This window comes from Talpa europaea, assembly GCF_964194135.1.
Source record: "Talpa europaea genome assembly, chromosome: 5".
NCBI lineage: Eukaryota > Metazoa > Chordata > Mammalia > Eulipotyphla > Talpidae > Talpa > Talpa europaea.
Window position 1 is genome coordinate 66,552,232 of NC_140071.1, and position 21,079 is coordinate 66,573,310.

General features: G+C 38.2%; 1 protein-coding gene across 2 annotated transcripts in view; it reads right to left on the minus strand.

The window, feature by feature from the left end:
- EFNA5 (ephrin A5) overlaps positions 1-21,079 on the minus strand; it is a gene marked incomplete at both ends in the record, with an annotated part of 282,399 nt that overhangs the window by 31,420 nt on the left and 229,900 nt on the right. For both annotated transcript variants that reach the window (XM_084233148.1, XM_084233147.1), the window contains one exon: positions 17,474-17,766. In XM_084233148.1, coding sequence (XP_084089274.1) covers positions 17,474-17,766 — 293 coding nt within the window. The remainder of the gene's footprint in view (positions 1-17,473; positions 17,767-21,079) is intronic.

A 21,079-nucleotide genomic window follows, 5' to 3' on the forward strand; every position in this document is an offset into this window, starting at 1 on the left:
CAATAAAAAACAGCCAGGATCTTGCTCTCAGCAGCATCCTGCCTTGTGCAGCCTGCTCCACAACTCCCATATCTTTGTCAGTATGGTGTTACCCGACACAACAATGTGGCTTTCTGTTTCAAATCTTCACACAGTTCATCACTTTGTAAAAGGAATTAATTTTATAACAAAAACATTTTAATTTGTGTAAGAAATATACCCCCCAAAGTTCTTGTTTGCATCAGCCCAGTACAAATATTGTATCTTATTTATGAATGAAGCAAATGAGAACTTTTGCTTGATGAACCAGAAGGAAGGATTTGTTATGACCATTGCAAACTAGCTCATTTCCAGAATTTTAATGTCTCTTAATCTTTACCTTAGACTTGGTTTCCATCTAACCAGAATTCCTGGCTTATATATTAATATAACGAGGTTGCCTTTTCTTAACAGCACTGCTACTATTCCATTCATTCATATGCCTCAGTACCCACTTCTTCCATGTCTTGAATTCAGAGCCATCTATTCCCACCTTAAGCTAATGTTTCCAAAGTGTGTAGAATGAACACCTACAGAAGAAAGTGTCTGAGAGCTTGCTAATATTGAAGGACTCTGCTGGAAACTCATAATTTTTTTCAAAGATTTATTTATTTATGCATACCAGAGCTGGGGTACAGTCCAGAGATGTGGGGGGAAGGGGGTGAGAGGATTCACCAGAGACAGAGTGGGGAACAGAATAGGCAGATTGACTGAAATACACTGCTGAGGGGAGCAGCAGGCGAGTCAGGAGAGGACTGCTATACCATGTGGGTAGCTCCCTGGCCAGCCGGGGATCAAACTTGTGCTTCAGAGGCTGCAGATTGCTTCACAGTGTGGTGGTTAACCCCTTGTGCCACCAGGGAGGCCCGAAACTCATAAAATTTAATGAATCACTTTCTGGAAGTGGGTTCCAAGAATCTGCATCTCAACACCCCACCCCCAATAGCAGGTGTGTCACTAAAGTTGGGGCTATGTTTTAATTTCTTAAGCCTGAAGTCCACCTTGCTCCTTAAATCAGCACTTCACATCTTTAAAGTCTCTCTCTCCCAAGCACAAATAAACAGGATCATCAATGAAAGAGGAGAAATCACAACGGACACAGCAGAAATCAAAAGAATAATCAGTAACTACTATGAACAGTTATATGGAAACAAGTTTAACAATCTAGAGGATATGGACAAATTCCTACAACTATACAATCACCCAAAGCTAGATAAAGAAGAAATAGAACACCTAAACAGACCAATTACAATTAGCGAAATTGAAATGGTAATCAAAAACCTCCCCAAAAACAAAAGCCCAGGACCTGATGGATTTACAAATGAATTCTACCAAACATTCAGAGACGAATTAGTGCCTATCCTTCACAAACTCTTCCAAAAAATTGAGAAGGAAGGGACAATACCAAACACGTTTTATGAAGCCAACATTACACTAATACCAAAACCGAACAAGGACAACACAAAAAAGGAAAACTACAGGCCAATCTCCTTAATGAACACTGATGCAAAAATCCTCAATAAAATTTTAGCTATCAGAATCCAACAATGTATCCATAAGATAATTCACCACGACCAAGTTGGATTCATTCCAGGGGCACAAGGATGGTTTAACATCCGAAAATCAATCAACATTATCCAACACATCAACAAAAAGAAATATAAAAACCATATGATAATATCAATAGATGCTGAGAAAGCTTTTGACAAAGTGCAACACCCATTCATGATAAAAGCCCTTGAAATTCTTGGGATACAAGGAACATACCTCAACATCATAAAGGCCATCTATGACAAGCCAACAGCCAGTATCATTCTCAATGGTGAAAAGCTGAAAGCAATTCCATTAAGATCTGGAACAAGACAAGGATGTCCACTCTCACCACTGCTTTTCAATATAATACTGGAAGTCCTAGCCAGGGCAATAAGACAAGAGAAAGACATCCAAGGAATCCAAATAGGAAAAGAAGAAGTCAAACTATCACTATTTGCAGACGATATGATATTATACATAGAGAACCCCAAAAACTCCACAGAAAAGCTAATTCAACTCATCAATCAGTTCAGTAAAGTGGCAGGATACAAAATCAACACGCAAAAGTCAGTAGCCTTCCTATACACAAACAATAAATCTGAAGAAGAAGAAATCAAAAAGACCATCCCTTTTGTTATTGAAACAAAAAAAATCAAATATTTGGGAATAAATCTAACAAAAGAGGTAAAGGACCTATACAAAGAAAACTATAAAACACTGTTAAAAGAAATAGAAGAAGACACAAAGAAATGGAGAGACATCCCCTGCTCATGGATTGGAAGAATAAACATTATTAAAATGGCCATCCTTCCAAAAGCAATATACAGATTCAATGCTATTCCAATCAAAATTTCAATGTCATTCTTCAAAGAAATAGAACAATTATTGATGAAATTCATATGGAATCACAAAAAACCCCGAATAGCCAAAGCTCTCCTGAAAAAAAAAGAAGGGAATGGAGGCATCACACTCCCAGACTTCAAACTATACTACAAAGCCATAATCATCAAAACTGCATGGTATTGGAACAAGAACAGACATACAGACCAATGGAATCGAATAGAAAATCCAGAAATAAACCCACAGATTTATGGTCAACTAATCTTTGACAAAGGAGCAAAGAATATGCATTGGAGCAAAGAAAGTTTGTTCAATAAATGGTGCTGGGAAAACTGGGTTGCTACATGCAAAAGAATGAAGCTTGACCACTACCTCACACCATACACAAAAATCAACTCAAAATGGATTAAAGAACTAGACATAAGACCTGAAACCATAAAATATATAGAAGGAAATATAGGCAAAACACTACGTGATTTGCACATCAAAGACATCTTTACAGACACATCACCCAAAGCAGTGATAGTGAAGGCAAAGATAAACAGCTGGGACTATATCAAATTAAAGAGCTTTTGCACAGCAAAAGAGACAATAACAAAAACAAAGAGAAACCCCACCAACTGGGAGAACATTTTTGCACCCAACACTAATGATAAAGGACTGATCACAAAAATCTGCAAAGAGCTGATGAGACTCAACAACAACAAAGAAAATAATCCAGTCAAAAAATGGGCAGAAGAGCTTAAAAGAAACTTCTCTGAAGAGGAAATGCAAATGGCCAACAGGCATATGAAAAAATGTTCAACATCACTTGTCATCAGGGAAATGCAAATCAAAACTACCATGAGATACCATCTTACACCAGTGAGAATGGCACATATTAAAAAAACTAGCAACAACAAATGTTGGCGAGGGTGTGGAGAAAAAGGAACTCTTCTGCACTGTTGGTGGGAGTGCAAACTGGTCAAACCACTGTGGAAAGCTGTGTGGAGATTTCTGGACCTACTAAACATAGAGCTTCCATATGACCCAGCAATTCCACTCCTAGGTATTTACCCAAAGGACACAGAAACATCAATTCCAAAGAACACCTGCACCCCTATGTTTATAGCAGCACTGTTTACAATAGCTAAGCTTTGGAAACAACCCAAATGCCCAAAAATAGATGACTGGATCAAGAAGATGTGGTACATATATACCATGGAATATTACTCAGCATTCAAAAAAGATAAACACATGCAATTTGCTGCAACATGGATGGCGCTGGAAGGGATCATGCTCAGCGAAATAAGCCAAAAAGAAAAAGAAAAATACCGGATGGTCTCACTCATAGCAGGAATCTAGAAAACTTAAATAAGGGACCAGGAAAATGAATAACTATAAGAAAGTGAAAATCAAAATCAACAAAAAACTATGAACCAGAGACACTTTTAGGGGGGCGGGGGCAGGAGGGGAGGGATTGGGGTCAGAATGGGGGGCTGCAATTGTATGGGGAATATAACAATAAAATTTATAAAAAAAAAAAAAAAAAAAAAAAAAGAAAGTGAAAATCAAAATCAACAGAGGACTATGAACCAGAGACACTTTTAGGGGGGCGGGGGCGGGAGGGGAGGGATTGGGGTCAGAATGGGGTGGCTGCAATTGTATGGGGAATATAACAATAAAATGTATAAAAAAATAAAAAATAAATAAAATGGGAGATGCAATTAAAAAAAAAAAAAGTCTCTCTCTCCCCCAAAGCAATCCTCTCTCCCCTCTGTGTGTGGACAGTGACAATCCTATTATTTTCATAGATATTTTTTCTCACATTAGACTTGAAGCTCCTGGAACAAAATGGAAAAAGATCACATCAAGTGCTTTCAGTTGTGTCTTTGTGGTGTCTGCTACTTTGGTCTGATGAGTGAACACAGCTCAGTAAGTATTGCTGAATTGTTTGACTAATGAGAATATAATATATAATACTGAGGTGTGTCCTACAGTCAATGAAGGTTTTCTATAAATTTAATGATGAACAAGTACCAGTAGTCCAAGTAGAGTCTACTAGATGGATTTATATAGCATTTTGAAAAAAAAAAATTCAGGAAATAGCTGTAATAAATCTTCTAAAATGGACTTTAATAATAAACTAACACATCATATCAGAAGGCCAGAAAATATGCTATTTGATTAAGTTAATAATCCAGCATATGTTATTGATTTAGCAATTTTACCTAATAAAATCATAAAAACCTATGCAAAAAAAAGATTAAGTTGCAGTTATGGCAAAGAAGCTAAAGGTAATATAGAAAGAAGAAATTCAAATACAGGCTATTAATAGCTCTGTGATTAGAATCATTTCTTTATAAGAACAGTATTTGCAGGCCTCCCTGGTGGCACAGGGGTTAAAGTCTCAGTACTATCAAGCTTGTGTCAGCCACATGAGTTCAATCCCTGGCCAGGGAGTTAACCCACATGGTGCAGCAGACCTTTCTTGTCTCGCTGCTGCTCCCCTCAGCAGTGTATTTCACTAGATCCACCTGTTCTGCTCCCCAGTCAATCTCTGGTGAATCCTCTTGCCACCCCCATACCTCTGGCCTGTACCCCAGCTCTTGTATGCATAAATAAATAAAATAGATCTTTTAAAAAAAGAACAATATCTGCATAAAATAAGTTTCTCGAAATTATTTGCCACACATGGAAAAGAGCTAAGTGCATGATCACTGGAGTCTGAATTCCTTTGCTCATCTCTGGACCTCGCCACTCATGAACAGTGTGATTTCAGACAAGGTATTTGACCTGACTGTCAGTTTCCTTGTCTGTAAAATGGGAACAAGAATACTGATAACATACAGTTGTGATAAATTATGGGTGAAATAATATACATAAGCCTGTTTCATGGGTACGTGTTCATTATTATATAATTAGCAGGCATGTTGGCCTAAACTAAGTCATTTCAATGTATTTATTTATAAGGCCCAAATTTGTTTCCCTTCAAATATATACTACTTCCTATTGCCTGCCAGATAAATTCCAAACTCTTCAGACCAAAATTAATGGTCCTTCATAATCTGGCTAAATCTATCCAGTTTCATTTCCCAAATATTGTCCATTTCTAGTCAGACCCGTCTTTTCATTGATGCCAGAGTCTTTGCTGTTCTGATTTCCTTACAGGAGAGGTAAGGCATGGGAGAAAGGAAGTCTCCTTGAGCCAGGAGGCTAGTTTTCTGGAGGGCTGCTGGGTGGTCTCCCCAGCTCCGGCAGCTCCCCTCATGAACCAGAGCTAGGATTGCTTCCAAGTAATATACGGGTGCTCCACGTGGTGGCCACCAAATTCCTGAACTTCATCCTAAAGACTTTGAAAGTTACACATTCTCCAAGAGACCCTTCCCCTCACAGAATTTCTATTCCTCTTTTGTGACTTTGCAAACATGTGTAATAACTCCAAGTCTGTGAAAAACTGGTGCATGTTAGGTAACAACAATAACATCATGAACAACTAAAAATCATGAAGCAGTAATCAGCAGCTGTCGTTGCTACTTAAGGGTGAGGGAGGACAATCTCCAACATGTCATATTAACAAGCTATGATGTTCAGACAGTTGGTCACCAGGCTTCGCAATAAGCTATGAAAGCCTCCACCGTGCTATTGATTCTGCTAATCAAATTTAAACCTCTGAAAAATGGCTCAGGGTACCGAAGAGACATGTACTTTCAATAGTCTTGTTAATCATTAAATGTCTTCATCACATTTGAAGTAGGGAGAGTGAATGACATATTTTATTATGTCATCATGTTCTGATGCCACAAACCATTCAATAATGCTGACTCTGTTTTAACAGTCTGTCCTCCTCGCTGTATGTGAATCTCAGGGAAAGCTGACATACACCACAATTGCCATTTTTAGATCTGGGTCTGCCTTAAGTTCCAGAGTGCAGGTAGCACCTGCATGCTGACTTGCCAAGGGTGATTGAAGACTGTATCCTTTTAACATCTTCAAAAATATTTATTGTGATGTAAATACTCAATGAAGAACTCCGGCTTACGGTCAAACAGCTTGGGTTTGAATTTGACTCTACTGCAAACTATAGATTTTGGGCAAGTTACTTTCCATCCCCGAGTCTCAGTTTCCTCATTCTACCAGGGAGACACTCACAGGACCTCCCTCACAGATGAGGATTCAGGGAGTTAAAACTAGTGTCTGGCACAGTGCCTGCACTTAGTTTCAAATAAATGCTGCTGAATCACTATAATTATGATGATCAGAACAAGTGTTAGGGAGTGGTTATCAGTCAAGTATGAGTAAGTCTTTAACAAAAGACTGCTTTTACTGCAATTATTACTCTGAACTAAACTTCATTGGAATCACTGCAGTATTTGTTAGATGGTCTCAAAATTAACTGAACTGAATTGCCCAGGTGTACAGAGCTAGACCTTTAACAATCTACTAATAGTAAGCATTTGCCTGTTTACATTTTTTGCCTTCTGTTTCACTCTCTTTGTTTAGATTTGTTTCTCAAAAATTAGGTCTAAAATAAAGCAAGAAGGTTTGAAGTCAAGGCTGAGGACTCACTGAAATTTTTAAAGTGACACATACAGGGAAACATCAATTCAGATTTTAGTCAGAGCTCATGATAATTTACCGGAGAAAATTAACTTTTAGAAATGTTTAGGAAATTACTTATTATTCAAAGTTCTCATCACAAAAAGAGGATTTCTGTAACTACACACATGGGTGTTGGATGTTAACTAGACTTACTGTGGTGCTCTTTTCATAGTATATACAGATATTGAATCACCATTTGATGGAAAAGAAGCCTGTTGACAAAGTCCACATATTTCCCCTTTTAAACAGAGGTAAACCTCGTCCCCAGAAAGCATATACCAAGCCCCCCGGATACTCGTGAACTCAAATAATGAATCATAATGCCTCATTCCCTGCATTAATATTAAAGAAAAGAGAAAATAGAAAACTTTATAGCCACTATCCGTTCTCTGGACCATAAATCTCAAGTTTTGAGAATTGCTTCCCAAAAGGATAGGGAGTGGGGATGAGTTGTGAGAGTGCTTCGGAGTCTAGAGATATTTTTCAGCAAGCCAGCAAAGCACTGACACAAATTTCTACATATCTCTGGCTGTGAAAAGTCTCATTTGTGGTGATTTATATTTCCTCATAAAGAACTCTGTAGATAATATAAGCCTGCTGTGAGGCTGTATGACAACTTTCAAACCAAGAGTTACACGACCATTCTGCTAAAATAGAGCAAGAATAGATGAGTGGGAAATCTGTGGAAATAGTATTTCTTCTGATGAAAGGCCAAAATACTGTTCTTCCAGCATGCACAGTGCTGAGAGAGTCACCTTTAACTCGTGTGCATGTCTTATGGATAATATTCTGGTCATTTGTAGTAGGAAGCATTATTTTTTTTCCTGAAGATTGACTATGCGTTTGGTGTGTGCATGCTTGTGTAATTTACAACAAATGACACTTAGACATCATCACACTGGAGTTCGGTCGCTTTAATAAGTTACTAAGGGAAACAGAGAATAGCATGCTGACAACCCAAAGTCAATGAAGTATAAACACTGTTATTCCAAGTGTCACTGGCGTGTTATTTCCATTTCTCCTGGCATCTGCTCTATGTAACATTGCACATACACGCGATACAGCAGCTCATTAAACTGTTTTCAGTTAACTCTGGAACCAAATTAGTACATTACATGTTTAAAGGTTGAGAATTACTGCTTCCCTGGGAAAGTACACAATTAATCAGGTGGCTTATTTCTTTAGGAGATGCGACCACTTTCGACATTTAGGGATAAGAAAGCCCAATCCTTGAATTTGTTTCCATTTTATCATTTATTCTCCATGGGGTAAAGGGAAGCAAAAGGTGACATAAGTCCCTTCCTCCTCAGGAGGTCAGAACTCTACATGGTTCCTCAGTCTTGTAATAGCATTTTAAATTCTTCCAAGGAGCACAAATAGAAATTATTTTGTTTCTGAACTTCCTATCTGAGTGTTGCAGCCTTTGAAAAGTCCAAACAATGGGAAGAGTACTTCCACTTCTTATGGCTGATACCATGAATTTCCATCGAGCCCCAATTATTCACTAGCCTCCTAAGACTCCCTTTGTAAACTTCAAGAATGCCCTCAAAGTCACAATTTATTAAGCAGTGATGTTTGCTCCAGTTTCCCTTTTCACGGTCCCAACACTAATATCTCAGATTCTTTTTAACAACAGTTCCTCATCCTTTAGTTTAGTCACTTACAGGGCATGCGTTTCTTTGTGAAATTCCCCCTCCTTGATCAAATAGCATTGCCAAAATTTTTAAAAAATATAAAGGGTTTTAAACATCCTGTGTTCCTATCAAATGCCTACTCCAGCTTTGGCTTCACTCAGACTATCTGGGAGAAGCCACTAAGAGGGAGAGGGAGCGGCGTCCTGAGCCCAGGCCTGCGGGAGCTGACGCTGAGCAGTCTTCTGCAGAAGGTGAACAGGGCACCTGGCCATAAATAACTATTTTCATAAGAGAAACTTACAATTAACACAGAAAAATATCCAGACGTTCCTAAATATCCTCTTTCATGTTCCTTATTTAACCTTTATTTAAGAGCCCTTGAAATCCATTCATGCTTTCCTAAAAGATGGCTAGGGACAACTTGAAACAGACACAATTCTCTAAACTCATTGTTTAAATGAAAAGGTGCATTCTTGCGGGTTCACTAAAGACCACTGGATGTTTACAAAGGGAATAGAAGGAAGATTTTCAGAAAGAAATCTGATATAATCCCAAGCAAGAGGAGAAAAAGGATTCCAATCTGTTGAAAATAAATTAAAACAAAAAAAAATAAACAGAGTAGACTTTAGTCACTAAGGTATACTCTATATCTGCACCTGAGCAGTTACTCTTAGATATCTGTACCTTATTCCTTTTTTCCACTTTAGAAAATATTAAAATTTGTCATTTCCTAACACTGCCCTTCAACTCTTTTCTCTATTAAAATAAATGTTCTTTGCTGAATAGCACGCTCTGAGTCTATATACTTAAAAAAGACAGGAGGTGAACTAGCATTTGATCACAGTCCTGAAAATTTCAGTTATAACCCCTTTGTATCTCAGCTGAAGTATCTACCAGAGCATTTAATGCTAAAATAAGACTCGAGTAATCAAAAACATTTTCAATAATAAAAGCAAAATGCATATATACGTTGAGGCAAATATTGAGTTGTTCGTTTTAAGAAAGTGCATTGTACTTACAGGTCACCTCCCCGGCATGAGTAAAAGACTATGAAAGATGAAAAAGATTATATCCTGCTTTGATAAATGTGCTGTTTTGACACGCTTTTATTTCAATATGAATAACTCTGAAAAACGGTGGATTGGTGTGAACTGTCAGGACCAAAATAATTCTTAATACAGATTACTAATGTAAGCTGCTGAAAAACAGACATCTAATGGGGAATGAGTATTTCCTTAGGCCTGCGGAATTTTAACACGGTGTTTCTGGAGAATAAGGGAATGGACTTACAATCTGAATCTTTAGTAGGCATTTATGAATTTTTTTACTAAATTGAAATACGCATCAAAGCTATTTAAATTACCTCAACTTTTCAAAGGATACAGTTTCTTGGATTTGGATTTTTTTTTTTTAGATTTATTTATTTATTTATACAAGCATTGCGTACAGTCAGAGGCGCGAGAGGGTGAGAGAATTCACCAGAGCCAGAGCGGAGAGTAGAACAGGCATAGTGATGAAGTACACTGCTGAGGGGAGCAGCGGGCGGCAGGAGAGGTCTGCGCGCCATGTGGGACCCTCGTCCAGTGGCCTGGGAGCAGCCGGGGATCGAACCGTCGCTGCAGAGGCTGCGGGCAGCTTCGCAACCCAGTGCTCAACCGCTGCGCCACTGGGAAGGCCCAGATTTGGATTCTTAAAGTTACTTTTTAGCAGTCAATGGGACCTTTTAAAATATTTCCTTAATTGTGTCTTGGAAATAAGATTTTGATAATGACTGTGATTATATACACATTTTACAGATGAAGAAATTGAGCCTCGGTGAGATTGTTACCCAAAGTAACGTAGCCATTACTAAGAGTATAGCAGGATGATTCAAATCCAACACTGTACCCACCAAAGTCTGTGCCTTCCCCTCTTTTTTAAAAAAACTGTGTTCTATTCTATTCCTTGATTTCATGGCTCTCCAGTGTATGATCAAACATCATTAAGAAATTAGAAAACCAGGTCTCCCAGGTGGCACAGGGGTTAAACCTATTGACAGCCACTGCAGCATGAGTTCGATCCCAGCCAGCCAGGGGGCTGACTCACATGGCACAGCAGACCTCTCCTGTCTTACACACTGCTCCCTTTAGCAGTGTATTTCAGTAGATCCTCCTGTTCTGCTCCCCACTTTCTCTGGTGAATCCTCTCCCCGCCCCTGCTCCCTGGCACCTCTGGCCTACATCCCAGTTCTTGTATGCATAAAAATAAATCTTTCAAAAAAAAAAGAAATTAGAAAACTGCCGCAATGGGGGTAACAACTAGAGCTTCTAATTTATCTGCTTTTCTCAAACATTAGTATACAAGAAAAAACACATTGTAATGGCTTTTTTTGGATTTATTTGGTTCACTATTATAGCATTTATTCATTTAACAAGTATACACTGAACAAGTTTTCTGGATGCTGTTTTCAACTATTTTTCATTGAAGATAGACAATTTTAATCAATATTATGGCTAAGCGAAGGATTACACATGTAGAGCTTGACTGATTTTAGAAATACTTTGAGAAACTACCCTCTCAGTTCCAAAACATTCACCTGCAAATAAGCATCTGGAATATATCCAGTTGGCAAGTGATGGACTTCTTTATGTTAGCGATCTCTGAATTTATTGAGTATTCCTACAACATCTAATGCTGAGTCAATAACTATATTGTATAATCAAATGATTTCTGAAGCTGATCTTGATCATTTCATAAGGTATCTCTTAAGAATTTAGGCTATTTATTTTGTCAGTTTTAAAAACTGTGTGGTACATATTAAAATCACCACATAGCTTAAGACTATAAAGTCTTAATTAAAATACATAAAGCAGAAGATTAGCAGTTAAGCACATGCATTCATGTAGTAATAGACTGTAGACTTAAGAATGCTTTCATACTAACATAGACTATTCCCATGATTTTCACTCTAATTTTGATAAATGTGTATCAAAAAGACTGGAGCAAAAAAGTCTTCAGTTCCTGGAGGGTTCATTGCATCAGTGAGATTTTCAGCATTCACAAAAATGGAGATGTTTTTAGTTCTGTACTTTTACCACCATATCACAATGAAGGAATAATTCTAAATCAACAAGTGTATTCTATTTAACTTGCCAATAAATTTATGAAGGGTGTATCCCCAAAGCTCCCAGTTTTCATCTAGGGGCTATAAGTATAAATTATCTTTACTCTGAGTATCATTTTATGTGAAGAAAGCCTAAAAGCAACAAATACTAGAAAAATTCTGTCTTCTTAGTATCATTTTCAAAAATTGATATTTGTCTTTCTTATTTCTCATCAAATACTCATTCCTGAATGAAGTATACAATCACGATTTAGCCTTGATGTTGAATATTCAGTAGTTAAGAACTTCTTTGAATATGCAACTTTTTGGCTTCTGAAGTTGTCTGTATTAAAAAGGCCTAACATCTGGAAAGATACATTTGGAAATGGAAAAGCATTCTTTGCAGAATTGTGTTCAAAATCTTCCTACTATCTGATTCAGGGTTTCTCCTAGAATGCATCAAATAACATTCTCTAAATCTTCTAATTGTTTCTAATCTTTTTAAAATATAAAATAAAGAGTTTTTCCTTTTTAAGCATACAAAACTAGGACTGTATCTCTTTATTTCTTCCTTTTCATTGTTTGTTCAAGCAATCTCCTCTTAGATTGGCTACTCTTACATATGAACCATATGAACATTTTTTAAGTTATCTAACTTTTCTGTGCTTAGCTCAGTGCCTGAAACAAAGTAAATATCTATGTGAACAACAGTGAACCCTTATTTATTTAACAACTACTATGTGCCAAACAATATAACATGGGCACAGAGCAGAAATAACATGAACAAACTACCATAAATATATAACATCAGGTGTATCAAGTGTCTAAAGAAAATTAAAGCAGGGGAAAGAGAGAGAAAATGACAGATACTGTTTTTACAACAGAAGTCAGAATCACATCTCTGATAAAGACATTTTGACCAAAAACCTAAAGAAAACAAGAGCAAGGGACTTGAATACATGGGGCAATGAGAACTTCACACAGACAGAAGATAAAGCACAAGGCCCTAATGCTGGGATTGCTGGACAGGGGAGCAGGTGACTGGAGCAGATAGTACAAGGCAGAGAAAGGTCAGAGAAGAAACTTAACTGCCTACAGTAGTTGAGAGACCAATACCTGCTAGAAGATCTTTTGGTAAGAAACTTGGATTTTGGGTTGGTGTGTCAGAAAGTCACTGGAGGGCTTCATCAGAAGGGTGACAAGAGTGGGGAAACCAGAGGAGCCTGTGGCCCCAGTGAGACCACAGATGATGGTGGAGTGCACAGGACAGCAGGGAAAACTAATTTAATAAGCCTAGGAGCTCTTCCACACCACAATCTCCCTTTAACTGACACTTATTGAGCACCTACTAAGGAAGACATCGGGTTGGCCATTTACAGATGTTATCTCTTACCTTAATGGTGCAGATAAAATACATATTTGCACCTAGGATTAGGATGTTAAAGCTCCAAGGAATATTGAAAAACATTTACTGCAACCACATTAATTTACAGATGTGGAATTAGAATCCAGAGAGATTAAATGTGTCACCCAGGACCACTTAACTGGTCAAGTTAAGAGAAGGGCCCGGGAGGCAGGTTTCCTTAGGTTACAAAAGAGGACATTTCAGGGCCTCCCCAGTGGCACAGAGGTTGAGTGTTGGATTGTGAAGCTGCCTGCAGCCTCTGCGGCACAGGTTCAATCCCGGGCTGCTCCCCGGCCACTGGAGGAGGGTCCCGCATGGCGCGCAGACCTCTCCTGCCACCCGCTGCTCCCCTCAGAAGTGTACTTCGGTCCTTCTGCCTGCTCTGCTTCCCGCTCTGGCTCTGGTGAATTCTCTCACCCTCCTGCACTTCTGACTGTACCCAGTGCTTGTAAAAATAAATAAATAAATCTTAAAAAAAAAAAAAAAAACGAAAAAAAAAAGGACATTCCAAGTCAGGATTTCTACAGAGTCACAAGAATAACTGATAACTGCTAGTGCCTTCCTTAAATTACTTCCCTCTTGCCTCTTCTGATTTTAAAATAGCAGCATGTTCTCATTAGGTTAATATTTATGAGAATCATTTCTAAAATGAGTATTTTTGAAATGTCTACATAATTCTTTGCCTTAGGAAGTCTATATAAATGACTATTGCCACAATCTATTGACTGGCAGTTCTGCACATCTCTGGCTGATAGAAATACCACTGACTTCCTGTAATTACTTTGTATGTCAATCTCTTACCAAAATAACACTTACAGATTACAGACAGTACTTGTCAGATTTGAGAATGGGCACAGTCTGCCTAAGTAATAATCAGTGACTATAGTAAGTTAATCTACTGCCTTTCCCAAGCCAAGGAGGACATAATACAGAGCCAGTCTCAGTCAAAGAGGGAGCTAAAGCTGTGAAAAATGTTTTCTCTTTAAAGTAAACAGGAAACTACTATTTATCTCAATTGCTTATTTTCTTTTTTTTTTTTTTTTTATAGAGGCATGCTTTATTTATTTGTTTGCTGGTTTGTTTGTTTGTTTTGTTTATACATGCACTGGGTACAGTCAGAAGTGCAGGAGGGAGGGTGAGAGAATTCACCAGAGCCAGAGCGGGGAGCAGAGCAGGCAGAAGGACCGAAGGACACTGCTGAAGGGAGCAGCGGACGGCAGGAGAGGTCTGCGCGCCATGTGGGACCCTCCTCCGGTGGCCGGGGAGCAGCCGGGGATCGAACCGGCGCCGCAGAGGCCGCGCGCAGTTTCGCAACCCAGCGCTCAACCGCTGCGCCACCGGGGAGGCCCATCCAATTGCTTATTTTCTTAATTCTGTATAACTCGAAGAAATTAAGAAGCAAATAAACCTTGTTGAGGATAAAGAAGAAATTGCTAAGAACTCTGATTTGTGTTCCCTCTGAGCCAAGTGATGAGGTAACTGTCCTGTCATGAGAAAGACTCGGATTCCCGTCCCCCAAATCTGGGATGGTTTCTGGATTTTGGTTCTGGACCGTTACCACTAACCGTAACCCTTCCTCTTCTCTTACTTTGAAATAGGGGTGCCAAAGGCCTCTGCTCTTTTTCTCCTTGGAATACTTGGGAGAAATTTTAAGGCCTCCAGGAACTCAAATATATCCCAGTAAGGTATGTAATCTAATACCAACATTTTATAAAATTGACCAATGGGCAGTGAGTGAGACTTGTTCCTGAATTAGCAACATAGCTTCTTGTTAGTTACTAAGTGCAAAAAGAGCTACATCCCAATCATCGGGTTCATTCCAAGCATATTAGGAAGAGAGAAATTCAACTGAGGGGCAATTCTCCCCTAAGAATCCTTTAGTTTAATTATGACCACAGTAGATTAAACGTCTGTAAGACAATCACGTCAGCTCTGCCGCTCCTGCTCAGTAGTGAAAGAAAGAAGGGAATCCTTTCACTGCAAAAAAGACAGGGAAGGATGCTCTTGTGGTTGTAAAGCATGGTTGAAATTTCAACTCAAGCGACTACCCGGCTACTGTGCTTCTTGTAAATGAACATCTTTTTGCTGCTAATTTTGTGCTATTTTACCTTCCATTAAAAAAAGTAATTCAGGTTAAACTCAGCTGAACAGCAAAAAGCTCTTGATATTTTGAAGCATTTTGGAACAATTACTTTGACAGGAGCCCTTGACAGTTAAATGACTCCCTTAAATGAATGTTATAGAAGACACATAATGATTTTTAGCGAAATATTGAATTTAACCACAAATGAGGAAAAGCCAGTCATAAGCATTATGGTTATATTTGAATAATAACATCTTGCTTATGAACCTCAATGGATTCTATAATTTCTAATAATCATGCAATCAACTAGTTAGTTGATGTATGCTTCCATCTTAGCGTTCTCTATTCATTTTGGGATTTTTGCCTTTGTTGTTGTTTTTTAATCTGAGAAACCAATATGAAAATTTGGAAACGGGTAATAATTTCCTCTTACATCAGTATGATAATTTACAGTTAGGCGGCTAATGAGTTCTGCCCACAATGGAAGTCCTCCCTTTTCCTCTTTTCTCATTCGCTGAATGAGATTCTTTCACAAAGTAAAATAATCAGCAAAAGGCAAGAGCCTGCTGCCTGGGAACGTGTGAATTCACTGTATGGCAGTGTTTCCTCCATCCGTGGGACTCAATATTCCTTTTCTTATTTTATGGATCAAATGTGAGATAGTATCAAGGCTTTTGCATGTTTTCTCATGACTAACGACTAAAATATGTACTGAAATAATAAAACTGGTACTGTTCAATTTCCTCTTTTAAATTCAATTCCAATATAAGTGAGAGTCTCCTTGTGATGGTGAAATCTGGCTTATTATAATCTGTTTTCTGGAGAAGGAGAGCAGCTAGAAATCTTCATAGACTTAAAACGTGTGGGTTTGCAGTAGGCAGGAACGCTGGGATTGAAGAAATGAGTCAGAAAAAAACACACAAGTTCTTTCTCTTGTCTGTCTGGCCAGTGGGGGTGAGAGTCGATGCTAGCACACAGGGGCACCACCCAGGTCTCTATCTCTCCATCCTGTGTGCAGCCACAGCGCCAGATCCTTCCGAACATGCGAGGTGCAGCCTCCCTGTGTTCCCACCACTGCCTCCACTCACCCTCCTTCAGTACATGTATATTACACTGCAGCTGCCTGTTTACATGTCTGCTCCCCACTACCCGCTCCCTCTTGAAGGACAGGGAGTGTCCTTTCATCTTGGCCCCCCAACTCTACTGAACTATGATAAGCTGTTCCCTAAATGGACTTTTGAACAACACTTTGCTTGAAAATTATAAGGTGTTGTAAACCATTGTTACTGTGATGGAAAATAATAATAAATAAACTTTTATCTTCTTCAGCTGACACCAAAAATACCTGGGAAAGGGCATAAAGTTTAAATATTTGATACTGAAATGAAAGTCCAGATACACCACAAGCTGTCTAAATGAGATACTACCTAGAACTCCACTGTAACTCAAAACCAGCAGTGTCAGCATCCACGGGGAACATTCTACACACAGACTCTTGGCTCTACCTCTGACCCCCCAAATCAGAATCTGCATTATAACAAACTCTCCAGGGAACTTATAGCAAAGTTCGAGAGCCTTTCCCTTAAATATATGGCTAGTATGATGTCTAAAGCAGTGAGGGTGGACACACTACAGGAAAGACAAGGCCGTGGCAATGTGATTAATGCAGAATCTACTGAGAAAGTTTCAGAGTTCTCTCAGGACTGAGTCACTAAAACTCACAGGTGGGAAACTCACTTATACCAGTTCCCTTGGAGCCCTTTCTAGATATTTCTTCATGAATTTGCCTGTTTAAAGACACAGCTGCTCGTAATAATTGTCTTTTCTCCTTGGTGCAAGGAGTATTTATCGTCAGCATGCTGACATTTGCAGGAGTTTGGCTTTCTCCACCGAAAATGTGGATGATTGAAAGGATATTGCTGACACCTGAATAAGAAATCCAGTGACTCCAAGCTATGTAAATTTAATTATTTCCCTTAATTTTTTTCAGGAATCTCTTTTTTCTTTTCCTGAGCTTTGGAGAAGTCCTCACAATTTTCATCTGAAAGAAATACAAGTCAGCAGTGGTTCACTGAACAGGCTGACATGCAATTTCATAGGGGGAGAGGCACTGTGTCTTTAATCTAATTTGTGCTCTCAATTCCCAGCTAATGTATCTAGGGATCCTGGTGCGTGCATTTGCAAGGAGACATCTGTAATGCAGAGTCCAGTTCTCTGCATGTTTCTGCAACATGAGTAAAGAATGAGGGTAGGTGCTTACAGCTGTGTGATACCACGATAAATCTCTTTATACTCACAGATGTAGAAATACTCCCGGCCTGGTCTGAATTCAAATCCTAGAGAAAAGGGTGTGAAGAGCTGGAATTTTTCAGAGAACTTCAGCGGTCCATTTGGAGAGTGAGGCCGGTTACATTCCCATCTCTTGAATCCTTTGGAGGTGTGGTCGCAGGCACTGTAGCCATCAAAGTTCACCATGTAGAGGACATAACGCTCAGTCTTATCTTCAGGGACTGAGTCCTCGTAGTGAGGGCAGAAGACGTCCAGGTAGTCATTGATGCACACGTCGATGTGGTAGTCACCCCTCTGAAATCTGTTGGGAGAAGAAAACGATGGGGTTATTCATAGAGGACAGATTTTCTGCTTGGAATCAGAGCTTGAACCCTTTAGTAATTCTAAGCCTGCAAGGTTTATTGTAATCTTCTATACTGTTTTATTATAACGCATTTGTCATAATACATCACACACTGTCGTTTGGGGCATGGTTTTAAATGTTGCTCTTCCAAATTAGGCAACGAGTCATTCTGCAGAAGAAATCTATTATGTTTGGTTGAAAATACCCTACAAGTGGAAGGCTTCCCTTTCACTTGAAGTATTACAAGTACTAATTTGCTGGTTTGTTTCATTCCCCAAGCCCCACACCAAGGGATGTTTTCATATTTCTAAAATAGTGCTTCATTTAATAAATGCTGTTGAATAAATGAATAAGTAATTTAAAGAACAAATAAATGACTGAATTGTTTTCCTTATAATTGAGAGCATTCTCTATTTTCTATGCAAATGTGGAGGATTAGAGTCATAAAATTGAGAGAATTAGGATCATAAAATTTAAAAGTTGGAAAGAAAATTCCTAGAATAACAACTTCCACTTAAAAGGGAAATAATAATGCTAAGGCATAATAATGAAGCAGCTACTGAAGACCTGGAATGGAGACTTCTGATCCTAGGTGTTTCCCTTAGTATATCTACTTATGCCACAAACTCATTTTAGCTGATTTTTTTTTGATGTCCTATTTATTCCTTTCCATATTAAGGAAATTGAAACCATCTGAATCAATGACTCCCCCCACCCTATTTCTTTTAATTTTATAGGCTGTGTTTTAAGGCTGAACAGATGAGTAATGGAAATAGCCATATGAAAGCAGCAAAATCCATGGCCACTTCATCTAGAAAGAGTCACAGTCCAAGTAATCATATGCCCTTGTGCACACACACATACACCCATTATATATATCACACTGTCTACTTGAATTCTTACATTCAAAAATTTCTGATTATTTGCTTTACCTAATATGTGTTTCCCCATCAATTTGAGATGTATTTCCCAGACCTCAGTGACATGTGCAACAGGGGTTGTTATGTAGGCAACTTTCTAAAGTCAGTGTGTAAACGCCTATGAATGCCCCCCCTTTTTTTAGCTAGTAAGGAAATGTTCAGAGCCCTGAGAATGTTCATTATGAAACTGTTACTGCTGAAATACAATGCCCACAAAGCCATATAATATTCAAGACAGACAGTGTCAGCATGAGCACTTCTATTCCATTTTTGGACATCTCTAAATGTTAGAAAGTTCCTTCCTATATTGAGCATAAATCTGTTTCTATGTAATTTCTATCCAGTGATCCTACTTCTGCTACCTGAAATTACAAAGCAAAAATCTAATTCTTCATCCACCAGGTAATCCATAAAACATTTGGAGATGTCAGCTATGTGTCTCTGCAGCCTTCTTTCTCCAGACTTGAAAATCCTGATTTTTTTAGGATCCTCCTCATTCTGTTTTCTTAACCTTCTCAAGTCCTCCATTTTTCCAGCTTTTTCCTTAAAATGCAGCATCTAAACATAGCAAAGACCTTCTCCTTAAAATGCAGCATCTAAAGCAAAGACCTCAAACAGATTGTAGTGACTAGTAGAAACACTATCAACAAGGGATGCTAAATAGTCATTGACAAAATTAAGATTCTTTTTTCAGATTCAAGGTAAAAGTGGAAGTACCACTCATTTTGAGTGAGTAGACCTACATTTCAGGATGAATCTGTTGCTGATTTCATGGGAGATTCATATACCTTCCTGAGCCTCATTTTCTTATATGTTAAGTCGGACTAAAATAGAAATCTGTCTTGCTAACCTCACATGACTACTTCAAGTCTCAATTGAGGAAAATATAATGCAAAGTATTGTTACTATTATCAGGATATATTAAAGCATATTCAAATTGTTAAATGAGAAAACACTAATTTTAAGTAACACTAGGAGCATACAACAGTAATAAAAATAACTCCTTAGATTTCCCTTTCTAAACTCCCCCCAAAGAAATTTAAACCCCCCCCTCAAAAATCCAAAATCTTGTCCTCAAATATCAAATGATTTATAGAAACTATTTGATCCAAGCTTTTGAAAAGCAGCGTGCTGATTTATACAAGGGAAATAAGGAAAGACAGTCAGATAATTTCAGTTAGAGGTTCGCAAAATACATAACCATTTTTAAAAACAAAACCCTTGGAGTATCTATTTCTTTATATTTACAATGATCACAGGACTAGGTTTACTTTTTCTTCATTACTGGCAGACAACGATTTGTCAAGATACAAGAAAAGCCTGTGTTGCTTTTAAAAGATTTCTGAACATCAAGGTAACATCACTGCCAAAGTACAAAGAAAAGACACTGCAACGTTCAGATAAAAGGGTGCTGGGATATGAATCATTGGCACTCAGAGTAGCCTGACAGCCCTGGATGAGAGCCAGACAAGAGCTGCAGCAGAAGGCAATGCCCAGATGCACTTTATATTATTATATTATTATTATGGATTTTAAAGACATTCAAGGGGGAAGCTTTCCTCTCCCGAAGTGTCACTCATTTTAGGTTCTACTAGAACCTGACAGTGTTTAAAAATAAGAATAAAAATTAAAACTGCCACTGTCTGGACCCATTTTGTTACTGTTTTATTCTACAGATTGTCATTTTTCCCCCAATGTGTCAAATTTAGCCTCCTTTTTCTACCTTTTATCCCTGATAATACTGCTAAAGGATTTAATAAAACAAACCATGAGATTTGAAGACCCATTTTACATTGGAATGACCATTATCCCTTTATGGTGACATTTTACTCTGTGTGGGGTGTTAAGTGAATCACAGAGGAGCCTATTTTAAACATGAGTGCCCCAACAGTTAGTATTTTTACCTTTCTGTCCAAAGAAAAGGTGATGATTCACCATAGAACCAACTTACCCTTCTGTTACAGACCTTTAGTTATCGTAAGTTAGTTTACTAATATAAAGTTCAAAGAATGGACAGTATGAATATTAAAAAAAATAACAAATTGAAACTCTTTAAAGGCATCTGTATACTATATCCATGTACCATACCAAGAAAAGTTTAGGGTTAGATATGCTACTACTAACTCAAATTTTGCTCTCTGGCTACAAAGTAGCACTGAGCTATTGTCTTCTGACTTTGCTGTGAAGAAGCAGTATGTGTTGGCTAATATTATTGAGCACTGACTATGTTAGATTCTTTACCTCAATTTAATCTCCATCATAAATTGCGCAGAATACACATCATTAGTATAACCATGTAAAGATGAGAAAAGCTAGATTAAGTAGTCAGCAGAACATTCCTCAGCTTTAAA